Raw genomic sequence first — 19,810 nt, 5'->3', positions numbered from 1 at the left:
AAGTGACCATTGTTATTCATAATAACCCAGTAAATTTTATGCCGATTTACAACCTGATCCCTGGCAGCAGAACTTTTCTCCATTTCCAGCACCACATGATCTTGCCCTGGACACATAATAAACATTTAGGACTTAGCTTTTGGACTACCCTCTTTTCAATCTAACGAGTTGTGCTTGGTAGCTACTACCCACCTCTACGACTTTCTTTCAAAGTCCAAAAAGGTTTTGATCACTCACAGGCTGTAGTATCAAGTGGTGACTTGCAAGCATGGGGTCATTTATTGATTTGCTTCAGAATTTTGAATTCATTGTAATGTTTATATTTCACATATTAGTGATTTGCAGCGCTCCTGAACAGTTTTTATCTGAATACCCCAATCAATTTACAAATACTAATAAATCATCCTTTCAGCGGTACCAGTTGAAACTTAGTCTCTTCTTTTTAATTTTTTCTCTTCATCTCTTTTTTGCTGAGGTGAATGAGCCATCACATTAACCACCACAGATAAAATGTTTGCGTCACCACATGTTAGCTCAAACCCAAACCTTTTCAATGGGGGCATTGGACTGATGGCCAAACTAGATGACACACTAAATATGTAATCATACTTTAATATCATTTTTAATATCTAAAAAAGTGATGGCTCCAGTCCGGATCATGGTCATGGTACAACATAAGAACCAACTTTTTCTCCCATAGCATTTCTCCCTTCAGCTGCTATTTGCCAAGGAAGGGGAAATGATATGAATACAAATGGTGCTTCAATTGAGCTGATTTTCAGTGGGAAAGGGTATGGGAAAGGGTTAATCATCCTGATCTTGAGCCTGATCTGGTTTAACACATTCCCTTGATATTTTTTGTGATTATTATTTTTTTTAAAAAGGGAGTAAGGTGCACAAATACAGTCACACATTTAAACTGCTATATTATAAACACACACATTTATCCGATACTAAGCTCCAATGACATGAATGAAATTTACTTCTGTGTAAGACATTATTAGGATTGCATTTTAATATTTTATGTAGTTGGCCTATGAGTTATTGAGTGTTGGCTCATACAACTAGCATCTTCTGGGTGATGGTTTCTGAGGCTGCAATTGGGTACCTGTAGACTCAGGCGTGGGCTGGGATGACATAAGGAACTGAAGACATGAACTATGATCTCCATGTATCTGGCTCCAATACCTTGTGAGGTAGTAGCAACTCTTTTCTTAAGACTGCCGTGATCATATAAAACATGGGAGCTGCTCCCAGAGGCATTATGTGAGAAGCACATGCTGAAGGAACTTTGTCCCAAGTGTTGAGTAATCTAGAAGTAAGGCATCAATAGAACTTCATATGTATGCAGACCATTTCTGGATATATTCTGAAAGTGATAGAAGGCCACTTTACTCAGGAAAGCACTTCACTGCTGAGGAAAAGCAGAGGACTTTTTTAGTAGCTAGCTTTATACATATAAAATAAATTAACATGTAGTGTGGAGGCTCTTAGTTATACAAGGGCCATACTGCATGTTAAGTAGGAGTTGTGCATTTGGAGCTTCTGATGAAAGTTTAGCTTGCAAGTTTCCCCTTCTGTAGCTTCTCGAAAAATCTAGACTGGTGTTGTAGTTTTGGCTAAGGGTTGGACTCCTATGCCTATGTTATGATCTTCAATCCAAACTAGGTCAGATTATGGCTGTCTTTGTTTTATTTTTAAAATTACACTGGGATCACCCACTAAGAGCTCCAACACAGCACAAACATTTGTGTTTTGCAATGCAATTATTTACATGTCTACTTAGAAGTTCCATTGACTTTAGTTGGACATACTACAGAACTGCAGCCTTGATTATGTAGGCTAAAATTAAGACAAGCAGACAGGTCATATTAGGTTCAAGCTATTAGAACTACTGTATAAAGTTCACTGGTACCAAAATTGTGCCTATCCAGTGATAATCGGCTTAAACTGCTGTCGGCAAGGCAGATCCATTTGTATTTCTCTCTCTCTCTCTCTCTCTCTCTCTCTCTCTCTCTCTCTCTCTCTCTGATATTGTCCATTAAGAAAAGATGGACATTTTAAAAAAGATTTTTATGGGAGAGCCACAATGCACACTTTTTTTGGGGGGGCCTTAACTGTACATAATCTTTTTGCATTTCACTCCAAAATGATATGAAGGCTCTTCCCAGAAACTCAGGGCAAAGCATAATATTTTTATTTTAAGATGTCATAAAACACTACCTGTCATCAGCGAATATAAAAGCTCTTTGAAGGCCTTATTAAAATGAAAATCATTAGTGTCAAATGAACTCTAATGCTCCATTGTGTGAACACATACTTAGAGGAAGTCTTGATTAAATCATAATATATATTTTATGTCTGTTTGTAAAATACGCATCCCAGTAAGTATTCTTAATATGGCAGCCTTTACTTAGAAATTGGGAATAATGTTGTAAACTCTACATAAAAATAATTAACATTCATATTAATATATAAACTCTAGTGATGTTATATCTCTTAAACCTGAACAATAAAACAAAACATTTTTCCCTGCAGTGGTATTCATCAAATTTTAGGTTTGTTTTTCTAATGAACAGAAAAGCTTCTTCTAATAGGTGGAGACTGTACTGTAAAAGTAAAAACAACATGTATCTGATGAAGTAGCTCTTCTGCAGAAAACAATGTGACAATAAATCTGACTCCTTGTTTTTGATGCAACAGACTAACTTGGCTACTCCTCCAGGAGCAGTGGGGTCTTTAGCATATGCGCTGTCAAAGTGCAAAGATCTGCCCAGCGCCCCATTGTGAATGACAAGTGCCACCGCTGGCACAGTGTGTCTTTGGAAAATGAGCGCACAAAGTCAAAAGTCCTTTAGTGAAATGGTAGGTATACATTTCGGTAATACATACGTACAGTGGTACCTCGGGTTACAGACGTTTCAGGTTACAGACGCTTCAGGTTACAGACTCCCGTAACCCAGAAATATTACTTCGAGTTAAGAACTTTGCTTCAGGATGAGAACAGAAATCGTTCCGGTGGCGCAGCAGCAGCAGGAGGCCCCATTAGCTAAAGTGGTACCTCATGTTAAGAACAGTTTCAGGTTAAGAAAGGACCTCCAGAATGAATTAAGTTCTTAACCTGAGGTACCACTGTATATATGTATTTTATTTTTCTAGCTTGATCAAAATTATTATTTCATAACAGGTAGATAGTTAAGAGCTTAGGCAGCTTCAGCAGTGGGTGCCTGGCACCTCCAGAATTTGGTGCCCGAGTGCCCCGCACCCCTTGCACCCCCACGTAAAGACGGCCCTGTCCAGGAGCCATGTAAGCTTGGATTTTTTCTGCACAATGTTAGTGAAATATATTACTTTCTTCTATTTCTTATAATTCTTCTATTTCTACTGGAGAGAGTTGTTTTTTCCTATTCAGAATTTAGCACAGAACACTTTAAATTTGTGGTGCGCATGACATATCTTACTGAACTTACTTCACCTCCACCACCTGAATAGAAGTTTTCAACCTGCTTTGCGAGCCCAGACACAGTGAGCCAAGGACTATTGGGGGGAGCAGCAAGAATCTTTCTTACATTTGATGAGCATATGGGGACAGCTGGCATGCAAGTTGGTGATGTGGGGCTTGGCAATTGGGGATGATCCCACTTTCTCCTCCACACTTGAAGGGTATTCATTTGGTCACTTTTGTGGTGCCATGTACCACTCCAGGGAGCAATGGAAGAAATAGTAGATGGGATTCTGGACAACTTACCAGTGTGGCATTTTGACCATTATGGAGACGGCTGCATCACTGCAGCATTTGCTCAAAGTTCTTGCAAAGCTGGTAAACTTGGACTGTACCACTTCAAACTGGAGATAGAGCTCACCTCAGTGCCTCCATACAATACATACAAACATGCATGAAGAAACTCATACCTGCGTATAGAAAAGTACATTTGAGAAGATGACTAGGCTAGAAAACTAGGCCTAAATCTGTTCCTTGATGCAGTAAGCAAAGAAATAGTTCCTGGTTTAAACTGGAATAATAAAGGAGGTCTGCAAAGAGGATATGGTTGTCTCATTGACCCTCCTATGTGTTGACTGAACACATGCATGATTGTCTTCTCCTGTCCATGCTATTTAAGGGATGCCCACCTCAGTGAAGTTCCATAGTAGTTCCACTGAGGCCACAACAAATAGTCCAGGCACTGCAGCATAAATTAGGTGCAATGAAACATGGACCTTATTTGGGAAAATATCCTGTAGCATAAGCATATTGTGAGAGGCTGACTACTCTTTATTCCAATAATTTCAGTACTACATAAAGTTCACCCAAAGAGTCATGGTAAATTGATTCTTTTCTACGTACTAGTAGTACATGTTCTGCAAATATGTAGAATTAAGAATTAAAGCGATGGGACGAAATATTCATCTATTAATTGTCATGGATTGTGAGAGGATGCTGGTTATAGCAGAGCATTGGGCTGTTGGGTCATGATGACATCTAGCTATGCCATATTTATTGCTACTGATGTAAACCAGTCTTCCTTGAATTAAACGCAAAATGATATATCCTTTGAACATAAAAATAAAAGATTCTTCCCAGAGTTGATGATGAAAAGTTGTTGTGCCACCCACATTCTAACCGCCCTACCTGGAAGTGTGGCTTATTTCACAACAACTTCCTTTTTAGGAAGGTGTATGGTAATGTAAGGTAACTGAAGTTAGGTCATATGAAGGAAATTTAGGCTTCAGTTCTGTAGACATTTCCCTGGAAGTAAGTCCCATTGAACTCCAGGGGACTAATTTCTGAGGAGACCAAGTATAAGATTGCACCAGTCTCTATCAAAGGCAGTAAGAATAATCCCTCAAGTTCATTTGACAGCCCCGCAAAAGACCCACTTAAATGAATGAAAACTGCACAGTTGTTGTACTATGTGGATTACACCCAGTTTCCTGAGAAATAAAGCTCCCCCCCCTCTTTTTTTTTAGTTGTGTGTGAGTGGACTGTTTTATATGCAACAGACGCCCTCAGCCCATGATGATGGGTTTACAGTGCTATGCTCATCATACTAAACAGGCCTTAGCTAGTTTAATCTTAATCTGTTTAAACATCTGTCATAAATTCAAATGATTTTCCTAAAGAAAGAAAATCAATAGAAAGAATCACCTATATTGATTTGGCTGCTGGTTTTCATCCATTGTGTGGTTTTTAAATATTCATGACAAAATAAAACCCCAAGTAACTGCTGCTTAAAAAGAGGCAGCCCCCCTTTTTTTCGTTACACAGTTAAAAGAGAAATGTAGTGATTGGTGCGGTATTTATTATGAAATGATGACAAAGGAGTACCAGTGGTTTTAAACAGTTTTAGCTTACAGGAGCGGCTGTTAATTTTGTCAGCAGAGTTGCAGGTGAAATAATGCACATTGGATAAATAGTCTGTATTGGTTTAACTGAACATAATATATAGTGTGTTCTGGAGTTGTTTGTCTCAATAGACTATAGTAATCAAAAGTAATGAACCTATTATGTGCAGGACCTTGGAGAGCATAGAATGGCAGTAAAAGTGTGGCACATAAAAGGTTTATTAAAGGAAATTAAAGTCCATCATTGCCACACCTGCTCCCCTATTATAAGTCTATGGCAGGTCAGTGCCTTCAATCACTACTCAGCATCAGAGAACAGAGCTACGTTTCCCCATTACCATTGCAGTCACATTGCAACCAACCCTGTATTAGGCTTGAATGGCAGCAAGCAACCATGGGCAAGTTTTCATTTCTGATCAAACAGACACCTTATTTTTAATCGCTGTGTTGCGAACCATTAGCTATAAATCAAGCAGATGAAAATATGACATTCAGTTTCTGGAAATTGCAAATATAGTATAGTATATTTCTAGTTTCTGATTGCATGAGACAAACACAGCAGCAACAGAGTTATTCAAGTATTTGCATAACATTTTCAAAAATCTGTTCAAGCATTTGACTGCTTGTTTATTCCTGTAAAGAGCTATTTGGGTCATATGTCATGTACCATATGTTCTGTGTCTCATGTAGCCCTCTGTAATAATTAGCAGGGGAAAAATAGAGAGGCACACAAATGTTGTTTCATCTTCAGCTAGTTAACTCAGCCCCCTTTATTCTTCCTCACAATCTTGAAGAGGAATGTATCCCCTTGTTTCATGCGGACTTTAACCATAAATCTCAACATTATGTAGTTGTATCCTTCTGTATATGATGGAGGAAAATACATTCACTAAACAAAAAGCAGTTTAGTAAACAGGGAACAAATGTCACGAGCAAACTCCATCCATATCCATGTTCAGCAGATACTTAGAAGCCCCGTTTGCACTTCAGACAGCCACTGCTTTTCTACACAAATAGAAATGATGCAGAGAAGCTGCTGAGTAAATGTGAAAAACTGGTGCACATGCTAACAGTATAATTTAGATAAATTTGCATTTGCAGAGATTATCGTTTACCCAACTGTTTTTAGATGATGAGGTGAGTGATTGAAATTTGAGGCCTACTGTACACATCACCCTCGCCATATGGCACATCCATGCAATGTGAAACCACACGATGAACCATGCTACATATTACTGCAGTGACATAGAAGAGACCCAGTGTAGGAGCAGCTTCAGTCTGGATTCTTTTGATCACTAAAAGGTTCTCAGAGGTTTTGTCTTCTGAACAAATTGTGAGGTCATTGTGCAGTTGTTTCATCATATGCCTAGAATCAGATTTTTTAAAAGAAATAAATAGTACGGCCTTATTTTACCAGATTACTGCTCAACTCATTAGTATTGGGTTCATGTATCAGAGGGACTTGTTCCCTTGGGATCCCTCACAGACCCATTCCTGGGTTCTGCTTCTTTTTCTGCACACACTATCTATTCCTGACCCACTGTCCCATGAATATGCTGATGACCTTACTCTTTAACCCAGAACTTTGCCTCCAATAGACACTCCTGCATCTTCAACTCCATAGCTGTTATTTCCACCTGGATATCCATGTCAATATGTCGAAAACCTAACTTCTCCTCTTCTCTAGACGACTTTCCAATTGTCATATAATCTGTATATCCAGTGACCACCCACCACACTGAGCGGGCCCAAATGTTGGTTGACCTTACTGGAATACAGTCATGCTAATGTCATGGAAAGAAACATTTGGACACTGTACTTCATTGGTTGTTCATGCTATCATATGCTGCCACTATATATATATATATATATATATAGCAACATTATTATAGAATCATAGAACTGACTTGTTCTATGAGTTGGAAGGGATCCTGCGGGCCATCTAGTCCAACCTCCTGCAATGCAGGAATCTCAGCTAAAGAACGCCATCTCTGTTTAAAAACCTCAAGCTGCCCTGAGCCCGGTTTCGGCCAGGGAGGGCGGGATACAAATAAAAGTTTTTTATTATTATCAAGTGAAGGAGATTCCACCACCTTCCGTTCCACTGTAGAACAGCTCTTACTGTCTGAAAGTTTTTTCTGATGTTTAATCAGAATCTTTCTTGTAACTTGAAGGCATTGGTTCAAAGCCTACCCCCCAGGACAGGAGAAAACAAGCTCATTCCATCTTGCATGTAACAGCCCTTTAGATATTTGAAGATGGCTATCATATCTCCTCTCAGTCTCCTCTTTTCCAGGCTAAACATACCCAACTTCCTCAACTGTTTCTCATAAGACTTGGTTTCCAGACTCATGATCATCTTGGTTATCCTCCTTTGCACACGTTCCATGTGTAGCTACTTCATAATATTGTTGTACACCTTCCATATAAGATTGTAGGGAGAAGTTACAGCGAAACTACTCACTTTGGTTTTTGTGAGATCACTGAAAAACATGGTGTAGAATTGTAGAAATATTGAGTTTATTACATATATACTAGCTGAGTGGAAGCAGAAAGCATAGCAATCCTACAAAGAAGAAATTCATTGCTCCATATCAAATCCCCAAAGAGGCAGCCCTCCAAGTGCTTTCTAGTGCTCAAAACTATCTTTCCACCTGTTTCAGTTTGTCTTAAGGCACATGCGGACACCAGCTTGATGACATAAGGTAGACCTGGATCTGGTCAGTGCCTGGGAACCAAATGTATACTTCCTTGGCTCCCTTGGCAGGATATAAATGTAGGAAAACATGCTTCTTTTCTTCACGCAGAGATTGAGATTACATCATCCTTGGCTGAATCAGGGAGAGAGGTGTCACCTTTCCCCTTAGGAACACTCAAGGAGGATCCAGCTGCTTCCTGGGTTTTTGAGAAAAACATACACCAGCCATTCCAGTCCATTAGCTCAGCCACTTGACAGACTAAGGATCTGGCTGGCATATTTAGCTCTTGATCATTGAAGAACTTTCAATTATCTTTCTGTCCCAACTTTTTCTTTCCAAAACCCAGACTCCTTCACAGCAATCAGAGGTAGTGATGCCACCACAATAGTAGTAGTAGTAGTAGTAGTAGTAGTAGTAGTAGTAGTAGTAATACCCTGCCAATTTGGCTGGGTTGCCCAAGCTATTCTGGGCAACTTCCAACAGATACAAAAACATAATAAAAGGTCAAATATTAAAAACTTCCTGATATAGGGCTGCCTTCAGATGCCTTCTGAAAGTTGTGTAGTTCCTTATCTCCTTGACATATGATGGGAGGTCATTCAACAATGTGAAATATCCCTTAGTGGGCTGTGTAACTGTGTTATGATCTGGAGCAAAATAGCTGTTTGTGGCTCTTTGTTTTCTGCAGTTGGATCTTTAGAACAAAAGATTAATCTAGAGTAGCCAATTCTGTTCCTGCCAGCTGCATAAAGCATCTGGGAGCATTGTTGTGGCCAGCCCAGGATGTGGGTGAGGGGACCAAGCTGCTCTCTCTGCAAATGCACGCACATTGACACTGGTATCTAGCGTGTGGTCACAGGCTTTCTATTCCGTGACTATGTCCCCTAAGGTCCTACTTAGCTGTTTTCTTTTCTTTTTTAATCTGGACACTGAAGTCCAGCTCCGAGGGCCTTCCAGCGGTTCCCTCACTACAAAAAGCAAAGTTACAAGGAACCAGGCAGAGGGCCTTCTCGGTAGTGGCGCCCGCCCTGTGAAACACTCTCCCATCAGATTTCAAAGAAATAAACAACTATATGACATTTAGAAGACATCTGAAGGCAGCCCTGTTTAGGGAAGTTTTTAATGACTGATGTTTTAATGTATTTTTAATCTTTTGTTGGAAGCCGCTCAGAATGGCTGGGGAAACCCAGCCAGATGGGCGGGGTAGAAATAAATGATGATGATGATGATGATGATGATTAATTAAGATTTTCATATAATACAATACAATTATGACTGTTTTCTTGCATGCAACCAGCCCACTCTCTGTTCCATTATAAGCTCACCAGTTGCTTCAGGGCTGTCCAGGGCTGGATCTACACACATCACAAAAGCAATTCAGTTAAAGGCATTGTAAACTTCATGCAGGGAAATCCCATTGGCAAAAGCTGGGACTCCACAGCGCCATCTGGTGTCACAGTATTATATACAGTGGTACCTCTGGATACAAACGGGATCCATTCTGGATCCCCATTTGCGCAGGTCGCGATTCGCCACTTCTGTGCATGCGCGTAGCGTCATTTTGACCGTCTGCGCATGCGCGAGCAGCGAAACCCGGAAGTAACTCATTCTATTACTTCTGTGTCACCATGGAGCGCAACCCGAAAGCGCTCAACCTGAAGCATATTTAACCCGAGGTATGACTGTATAGCACACATATAAAGCACTTTATATTTACAAATGTAGCTGAGTCCTAGGAATTTTTTTAACCTGACTGTACATTGTTCAAGCAGTGTTTCACCCCCCCCCCCACCTACTCTGTACTGGATTTGGAGGTAGTGGTATTTAGGGGTTTATTTGGTTACATGGTTGCATTAGTCACATAGTTGGCAGGGAGGTGTGGGAAAGCTTACAGTTAAGTTAGGTAACAGCTGAACACTCCAAGGCATCTTTGGAGGCAAAGGGCATTTCTGGAAGCCAGCTGCTCTGGGTTGTGGGGACTTTAGCCTGGATATGGGATGTTCTCAAGATGTTTGGCATATATTTTAATACAAAACTCCCTAATTTGCACTTCATGCAACAAAATTGGATACAAAGAGCATCTATCCTTCAAAATTCACACTTTTCTGAATTTTGTGATGCAGTTCTCTAGCCAAATAATATGTTGCCAAATATGTGCATATGTGTCTATGGGGGGGGGGAGTCTAATAACATATGTATTAGTGAAAATAATAGATAAAATCACATTATATTGGGGGAGAATTCTTGCAAAAATGTGTGAATCTGGAGAAATTTTCACTAAAATACTGAAATGGGAACACACACAGAGAGAGATGTGGAATTATTGATAACTATATTATGATGAGGTACGCGGGTGGCGCTGTGGGTAAAACCTCAGCGCCTAGGACGTGCCGATCGCATGGTCGGCGGTTTGAATCCCCGCGGTGGGGTGCGCTCCCGTTGCTCGGTCCCAGCGCCTGCCAACCTAGCAGTTCGAAAGCACCCCTGGGTGCAAGTAGATAAATAGGGACCGCTTACTAGCGGGAAGGTAAACGGCGTTTCCGTGTGCGGCTCTGGCTCACCAGAGCAGCTTCATCACGCTGGCCACATGACCCGGAAGTGTCTGCGGACAGCGCTGCCTCCCGGCCTCTAGAGTGAGATGAGCGCACAACCCTAGAGTCTGTCAAGACTGGCCCGTATGGGCAGGGGTACCTTTACCTCTACCTTTATATTATGATGAGAAAAATTAGAAACAGAAAAACCAAAATGGAGCGATTCATCCATCCTAAGTGGTGGCTAAAATGACTCTTTGAAGTTACATCAATAAGTTATTTATAGCTTCACTGACCAACTTCATGCTATGTCTCCACCAGATTCCATGCTTTGTTAGAACCTTGTGCATAGACCATAGAAAAAAACATGCTGCATTTCTAGTAATGCCATTCCTAGCTTACAAGCACTTGGCACTCCCATTGAACCAATGTGTTGATGTTCCAAATCCATTTTTATTACTAGTATGAACCCATGGCAACTCAAATAAAAATGATCAAGGAGTAGGAGTATCTTCCATAGGAGGCAAGGCTAAAGCATTTGGATTTTTTTAGTTGTGAAGGAAGATGAGTGAGGAAACCATGATAGATGCATACAATTTGTATACGTATGCAATATGTAGGAAGTGAACAAAGAGATTCCCCCTCCATCTTTCATAACACTAGTATTTATTGTTACTGAATATGAATGGCAGTAGATTCAGGACAGACTTCTCTGTGGAGCCCATGCCTAAGAATTAATATATTGAATTGAGTGTTATTCAGTGTGGTGCTTGTGTGGTTTTAAAAGGCGATTGACAAATTCTTAGACTGACAAATTTCTCATTGGCTTTGATAACTAATTGGAGCCTTCATCTTCCAGGGAAGTATGCAACCAAATATCAGTTGCTATAGGGCATCAGCAGAAGCATGTGAGAAAAAGGATGCTGAATTAGTGGATCTTTACTCTGATCCAGCAGGGCTCTTCATATGTTCTCATGATCCCATCCTCAGCAGTTATTTAACCTCATTGGGATCAGAACATAAATCTTGATCGCTTGCAGACATTGGCACTCGCCCAAAAGGAATAATTAGCATTTGCTTAATTAAATATTTTTCCATTACAAATATCTTCTGAACTATGCTTAAAAGTTATTCACAGATGGCATTTTATCTGAGTGACAAGATTAATAAGTTCTTGGCCTATAGAAACTTTGTAAAGACATGTTAACGATTCTCCCACCACCGCCTCCAATGGTGAATAGACTTTCTGTTACTGTTACAGATGGATGCAGATGGTGAAGATAAAAAGCTACGCACACGTTCAAGAGGAACCAAGGGTGAGTTAGAAGACCCCTTCTACGACCCAGTGCCCATCACACCATGAAATGTAAATTTCTGCACATGGTCCCAAATGTGTCATCAGCGAGTCTGCACCTTCCTGAGGGCTCATTTTAAATCAAGCCAGGACACAAACTGCAGAGATTAGGAAGTGAAACGTTATTTAGATGTGTGGGAGAGTGGAGATGGAAAGAAAATCTCACAAATGTACAATCATTTCGCAGAGATAATCTAAAAATCCAACTAATGCTGTTGGATAGGTTGATGCAGAATGGCCTTGAACATGCAGACGGTGATTTTAATAGGTATTGTCTCCCAAACGAGAATGATCCTCTTCCAATTATATGTAAACTGTGGTAAACCATGGGAATACATTTTACTGTTTTGTCTGCTTCTTGTTGAATCAAATCTGCTATTGGCAAGTTGGAAAACAAAAACAAAAAACTTAGCAATATAAAGTTGGATCTGCTTCTATCCCAAAACACTGCAATGTCCCTAATGTTTTTGTATTTATCTGTTCAAATGTACGATAAAAAAGTTAAACTTTCGGTTTTTCTCTCATTGGGTAAAGAACAGATGGCAATGTAATATTGAGATTAAAAGGCCCCTTAATGATCTAAACATCTGGAAAACATGATTGACTAGTCATACAACCCCTTAAGGAAAATAACTTTTTATTATAATTGGTAATGCTTTTTGTGACCCTTGATTGTGAGTGGGAAATGGGCATATGTAAAATAAAATAGAGATATTTTACCTCCAGTTGAAGCAGATTTTACTTATGAAGTTGTAGCTAAACTTAAATGACTAGATGTAATGCTAACAAGTCTAATTTGCCAGTACAATTAATTAATCACATATGCCCTAAGGGTGTTTTTACACATGACTCTCTAAAGTGCCTTTGAAGTATCTATTTACTTATGCCCTGTATGAATGTTGCTAATGCAGTATAGATGAGTCCATTTTTAAATCAAGTGTACATCCTAAGCAAATAGTAGCAAAAAATGATTCAACCACTACTTGCGGAAATGCCCTATGAGCAGCACAGAGCTGGAAGAGAATGGGAAGTCAGCTACTCAGATAGCAGAGCCAGATCTGATCTCACAGGCATCCTTGTTATCTGTGTAGTTATGTGGGGGACCAGAGGAGGTTAAAACCAGTGATCTATGTAGACTGCAATGCACAGCCCATTGTTGTCTTGTTCCATGGAAGGTCACATGGAAGGTCAAGTCAAGTCTGGTCACAGTAAGCAAGAGGAGGTCAAGTAAGCAAGGTTAGGTCAAGATAGGAAAATCAAGTCATATCAGGCCAAGTTAGGTCAGGGCAGACAAAGTCCCATTGGGGCAAACATTGTTATACAGAGAGCAGGCAAAACAGGACCATAACAGCTTCAAGGGAGCCCTGGCAGCTGAAACTATTCCCTACGAAGGTAACTATAGGTAAAAGTTATCTCAGTAGGCTGACAATATCTATAGTAAAGTTGTCTGTGCTTCTCTAGAAGGGGTGGCTGGGCTGTTAAATGCTATGATTTGCCCACATTCCAACTAGCCATGACTCCTCATAACGTTTTGGGCAAACAAAGAGAAACACTTTGACCATTTAAGACTGTTTAGAACTACTTCACACATTCTTATATGGAAAGCACTTGCCACATAGGAAGTAATGAATAGATAATCACAAAGCAAGTGTTCATTTCACTCTGTACAGCAATCCTTACACAAGGGATGATCACAACCTGTATGTGGATGATGTACTAATTTATATACAGCCCTAACTACCATGTACAAATTTTGTTTCTCATTACCCATTATACCAAATCCTACAGTGAAGGCAGGCATGCTATAGCTGGAGCAACTCAGCCCATACTGCTTTCCTTCTAGCTTACTGTTGGGTTGTGAATCACAATCATGATATTGTAAAAAATAAGTAAATGGGGGGGAGGGGTGTAGGGAAACATTCCTTACTGCATTTGTGGGACCTTACATATGTGTGGGTGTCACATAGAGGGGGTCAGATTTTAATGACCCAACCTTGTGAACTGAGGTGTCCACATTGTACCCATATTGCTGGGAGGGAGCTGATCATGTGGGTCTCAGCACCCCACACCTAGTGGGGTGCCAACTCCATGGCTGGAAGCTGTAATTCTGCTCACAAGATTGGGTCATTTAAATGTTACCCAAGATACACAGAAGCTGCTTATAGCAAAGTGGCTTGCAGATGGTTATAGTGATGGGATCCTTAATTTGGGCTATTTTCTGTGGCTAATACAATGTATTCAGCAATTCTATTTTTTTTAAAAAAAAAATTATTGGCTGATTACTCACTGCACCAAAGGATAGCTGGAGGTCTTTATTCAAATAGGGAAAGAACTGCAGTTCAGTGGTAGAGCAGATGCTTTGCAAACAGAAGGTCCCAGGATCAGTCGCTGGATCTCCAGGTGTTTCTGGGAAAGACTTCTGTCTGATACCCTGGGGAGCAGCTTCTAGCATAGACAATAGTGAGTTGGATGTGCCAGTGGTCTGATTCAGTGTATAGCTTGCTATCTTCCTAAATTACAAAACTGAAATAATCTATCTCTGAGATGTTTCAAAATAAATGTATCATAGTTAAAGGTGAGCCAAGATTTTGACACACCCTGAAGGATCAAAAACTTTCCTCCTGAAATACATAACTGTTCAAAATTTGTTTTAGCACAGAGCTGCTTTGCAGATGGCTGTTTTTCAGAGATTATTGAATCTGTTGCTTTTACTCCTATTACTCCTCCTGCCACCAGCCAAAAGCATTCAGATGTTGTATATATTCAACTGCAAGGGAATAAGGGATTTAAATCACCCAATCTCCCTTCACTGTCATAAAAAAAAAATATCCACGGGCCTTTCAATAACAAAAGCCCGAAATGGTGAGGGCAAGATATAGATAGAAAGATAGATAGACATTATTTTAAGAGCCCACCCTGCCTTCCCCTGACAGCATTTCTATATAGTTCAGTGAGATCAGGATCAATCCCCAAATGAAGTGAGTAATTGCAACAGCATAATGAAGTTACTGCTGCATATCTGAACATTGTAGTGAGCCTCCATTAGATCAAGTCTGCAGGGAGCTACTGACTAACTGGCTGGGTTTCATTTAGCAGTTTCTAATCAGAGTTAATGCACTGCCATACTTTCTTTAAACATTTAAAAGGTGATCTCTCTCATTTAGCAAGCTAGTTAAACATATTTAGGGCTTAAAATGCCTCTCTCTTGCACACACAGGCTTAATAGAGCAACAGGATTTCCCCAGAAGTGGAACAACGGATGTTGCCTGTGCAACATGAGTAATCTTTAGAACCACCTGTTGGCTCTTTCAATATGCTGCATAGCCTTGTGTGGGCAGGTATTTGTAAACACCAGCTTTCCTCATTCCCAAATCAAATTATCACTTAGGAAAAGAAAATGTTCTCACTGCACATCCAATTAAAAAAGAAGAAGGAAAGGTACAGTGGCTTTTTTTTCCTGCTGAAGATCATCTTCCTTGTGTGCTGAGTTGTTTTGGGTTTTTGCTTTTTAACAGATAAGTAACCATGGGAATTGAACATCAACTTTAGCAGTTGCCATGAGCAGCAATAATCCTGTGGTTAGGGAGAAATAAAGAGTCACCTGTGTTCTCCCAGGTTCTCATCTCTCATCAGAAATAGGCAGGTGCACAGAAGTTTAAATGTAAACTGATGCAGTCTTCCCTTCTTTTACCAACAGCACACGTGGATTCGATAGCACAGGAGCTCAGGTAAGATTCACGAAGCTTCAGCTTTGTCACAAGAAGTGCTGTTATATCCCACATTTATTGCATCTCTTACAAACATAGCCAGGACAGATGGTGTGTTCACAGTAATTCAAGTTGTTGTTGTTTTTAAGTGCCTCTCGGCTTTCTAAGGTTCACAAGAAAAATATTTTAACCTATCAAGAGGTTCTTGTATGAGGAAAACTTCACAGAGGTCCAGGTTGGTCAATCTGTGGCCTTCCAGATTGCCAAAGCTGGGCAAGCGCTTACAAGACTTTGAGAAGGAGGCAGGAAGGCTCTCCCTTGACCCCTGTACTCTGTGTGTGGAAATTGGTTTTGCTGCCCTAAATCTGCCTCTGCTTTAGGTAGCACTGGCTGGGGGAGAAGGAATTTATTTAACCTTCAAGTTCTAGCCCAGATAGTTTCAGTGTATGTCTTGAGCTGGGTTTGAAGTTGACCTCTCATGTTTTCTTGACCTGTCCTCTGTTATTGTAAGTAGGCAGTTTTGTAAGTAGGCAACTGAGCATTAAACTGTACACACACTCCAGTTCTGTTAACCAGATGGGCTGGACTACCCCCCTTCTGGTGGCTGCCACTTTAAATTCTTTCTGATTATTGTTATTTTATTATTAAAGATGCCCAGCAGAAGTTAGTGGGGAGAAATCTCTCCAGTGGGGGGAGTAGGAGGGGAAGGAGTAGTGCCACAGACCTGGACTACTTACAGCAGCATTACCACCGTAAACCAGGATAATGTGGAGAAAGGTCAGGGTGGTGGGAGCACCAGATTGGCTTTTCCAGTACCACCCTACCCCACCCCACTGCTGCAAATCAAAGTACGCAGCAAGCCTGTTCTACCAAGGAGACTCCCTCTGTGATCAGAGCCCCCAATGAGTGGACAGTGGTGGGACCAAGTAACCAAGTAATGTGTTGGAAGGCAGTGGAACTAGCATAAGTGTCCAGGTTCTCCCCTCATGAAATAGGAGAGGAATGAATGCCTATGCAGGGCAGGAAAAGTGTGAAGATCTCACCAGGATTTCATCATTTCAGAGTGTATTGGCTAAACCTTGCAGAGGTTTCTTATCAATAACTAAGTTGTTTCAAATGTTTGCTTATACTGTTTGTGGTAAGGATATTCGTGTTTTGTGTAGAGCCACCTTTCTACAAGGGTATTATGATAATGATGAACATATTCATGGCAAGTGAGTAATGACAGGATTGAAGCCTATGAAGGCCCACAACGCTGATCCCATGGTGAAGAGCAGCAGCTGCCTATCACCCTTTCTACAATCAACTAAATAGAAGGAGTGAGGCAGCAGGCCAACAGCACTATCAGTCATGACGAAGGATGCCAATAGTCTTGCAGCAGTAGAATGAACATCTGGCCATACTCCATAGACTTTAGGGCATAGATCACCCTTCGGGGGAATATTTTATCTGAGACAACTGGTGCCTGGGTTCATAGCACAGGGGATTAAATACGTGCTGGTATCATTCTTCATTAATCTGCATTATATCATATTAATATGCGAGGGACCATCATGGTTATGAGACAAGGCCAGCTTGCCCATTCAGTGGAATCGAGTGATATATATTTTTCCGAACTCTACCACTTCAGATTGTAGGTAGTTGGGGAGGATTAAATGATTCAAAATTCCCTATGGGGTGGGGGGTGGGAATGTTCTGTACATACAAAATTAGCATGTTAGGTAGAAACAAAAACTGAACTCCTTCCCCTCAGGTGGTGGTTTTAGGAAATGGGTGCATGATTTTATTTATTTCTTTACCACTTGTTTGTAATAAAACCTCTAAGCAGTTTACAAGAAATATTTAAATTATCAATAACAATTAAAAACATTTTAAAATTATTGAAATCAACAGTAAAAATATTCAGACACATCAACATCTACATACCTCGATAGGCTTGTCTAAAGGAAAATGGTTTAAGCAGGCACTGGCAAGAGCTGAGCCAAGATACTTGCCTAATTTTGGAGGTTTCACCACTGGATCATGTTGCTGTGGTTCAGGGAAAGACAAGTGCTTATTTTGAATGCCACCTATTTGGGCCAAGCAACTGGTAACATGAAATACCAAACCCCATTCGCCACCTGAGAAGTGGGAGGTGGATATGAGTGGATCTGTCAATTTTTATTTCTCTCTATTATTTTTATAATCTTAATCTCAGTTCTCCTTACATTTCCACATCAGTTTGCTTTTTTAAAAAAGTCCTCATACAAATTCACGAGTGTTGTTTACTATGAATTTCTCCTAAATATATTTTTGTCTAATATACACATTTTTGTAAAGCAATTTCCCTATTCTAATGTGTTTTTTAGTATGCTGTTTTCCCTAATCAGTGCAATTTTATGGACACTTTACCCCAGTATATGAATTTTTGTACACATTGTTTGACTGTGGAACAGCATTGCATAGTTCACAGAACTGCAAATTTCAAGGATGGCTGTGTTTATGTATTCTTTGGAAAATGCTAATTTGGTAGGTTCGTCTTTAAATGTCAACTGAATCAAATTTATCCCCCATCTCTAGTGAGAGGTGAATTGGGAGGAGGCAGTTATCGCTGCCTTAAAGCATTCCAGCAATGGTGCCAACTGTGTGGGCAGCTGATGTGTTGAATGTGGCTATGAGATCAGACAAGTACCCCAAGTAGCATTGAGTGAACTTTCCTAGCTTGATTTGGAGGTGTCCCCCCAAAAAAAACCCAGTTCCATTTCACACTCCTGATAATCAATGGGGAAATGATGGGGTGTCCCTCAGCCTGTATGGTCTCACTGGAGGAATTCAGTCTTCAGCCCTCAAAGCACAAGGAATCTTGAAACATAGTCCCCCCCCCCAAGTGAACATTACAAGCTGGACAATGTCACATTCTGAGCTGGGTTATTACAGTTTGGCAAATCTGCTCCACTTCCCAGTGGGGAGGAGTTGTGGTGGACCACGTGGCCACCCACTCCCGTACAGGGATGAGGAACGAAGTCCCGCGTCACCTGGAGGTTCCCAGCCACGTCATTCACCAGCCAGCCAATCTGCTGGCTGGGAGGGGTGCGGCCAGGCCCCATTTAAACTGAGGCGCGAGCCGGAGAGCTTCCTCTTGGCTCGCTTCCTCGATCTCTTCGCACAGTTCCTTGGCTTCACTCTGCGGACTCTTTTCTCAGCTTTCTGCTGCAGCATTGGTTGATCTTATGATGGGGGAGGGGAGGTGTGGCCATCACCTGCCCCTCCAAGCTTAAGGGTATTCCGTTAAAGGAATCCGGGGGTTTGGATCTGGCTAGGGCCATGCCACGACCCCGTCGGGAACCCAGGGCGAGCTTGAGTCGGTTTGCATCAACGGGGCTCCTCCTACAGGTGGTTGACCCTTACTGGACTCCTTGCATGACAGGCAGGAGTCAGATATAGTCTGGTCAATTCCAATGCCTAAGCCAATACAGCTCACATTCTTTAGCCAATAAAGTTGTAGCCTAAATTTGCCCAATAACATTAACCTAATATCCGTGTCCTTGTGTCTTATTCATCAACGAGGGGGTGGTCTCGGGGTCTCGACCTGCAACACAATGGCTTTTCACATTTTTGGAGTTGTCACAGGGGGCATTTTAAAGCAGTAAACAGTGTGGTAAATTACATACTTTGGTATTTTACCCTGAAGTTATGTCAGTACAGAGCACTGGTATTTATAATGAGGCTACTCTACATTGCATGCCATTCATGATGTTAATAAAGGATTTATGCTAAAATTCACCTGTCCTTATTACTATATCCTGTATGTCAACCATTCATATCATCATTAATTAAACCAGTTATAAATTTAAACCATTACTGTAATAAACTTTATAGGCCTGCAGTCTTTTGGGATCCTCCCTTGTTTCTTTCTTGTCCATCTTTTAAATCTTTCCTTAATTAGCTATATCTAAAAGCCAGGGATACAGTTTTGATAACATCTAGTAATTCTAATAGCCTTATCTAGTAAAGTGACAATTTGATGACACCCTTTTCTGTTACTGCTAGTAGACAGGAGTTCTGATCTGCAGGATTTTCTGACATGCAGGTTAAGGCACACATGACATGGTAGCCACTTGCCTGCACTGATGCTGTACCACTGCCTTGAGCAAATATGATTGTGTAAGAGGTGGTGGGATCCACTGAGCACATTGG

General features: G+C 40.8%; 1 protein-coding gene across 10 annotated transcripts in view; it reads left to right on the top strand.

Moving 5' to 3' along the window:
• Positions 1-19,810, top strand: part of ST18 (ST18 C2H2C-type zinc finger transcription factor) — a 208,184-nt gene that overhangs the window by 115,005 nt on the left and 73,369 nt on the right. For all 10 annotated transcript variants that reach the window (XR_014222176.1, XM_082233751.1, XM_082233752.1 and 7 more), the window contains 2 exons: positions 11,835-11,889; positions 15,625-15,655. Coding sequence is in view for 9 of the 10 variants with exons in the window: in XM_082233751.1 (XP_082089877.1) it covers positions 11,835-11,889; positions 15,625-15,655 (86 nt within the window). In the remaining variant the exon portion in view is untranslated. The remainder of the gene's footprint in view (positions 1-11,834; positions 11,890-15,624; positions 15,656-19,810) is intronic.

The sequence above is a fragment of the Podarcis vaucheri genome, assembly GCF_965113315.1.
Source record: "Podarcis vaucheri genome assembly, chromosome: 8".
Classification (NCBI taxonomy): domain Eukaryota; kingdom Metazoa; phylum Chordata; class Lepidosauria; order Squamata; family Lacertidae; genus Podarcis; species Podarcis vaucheri.
This window is presented reverse-complemented; position numbering and strand designations above follow the sequence as displayed.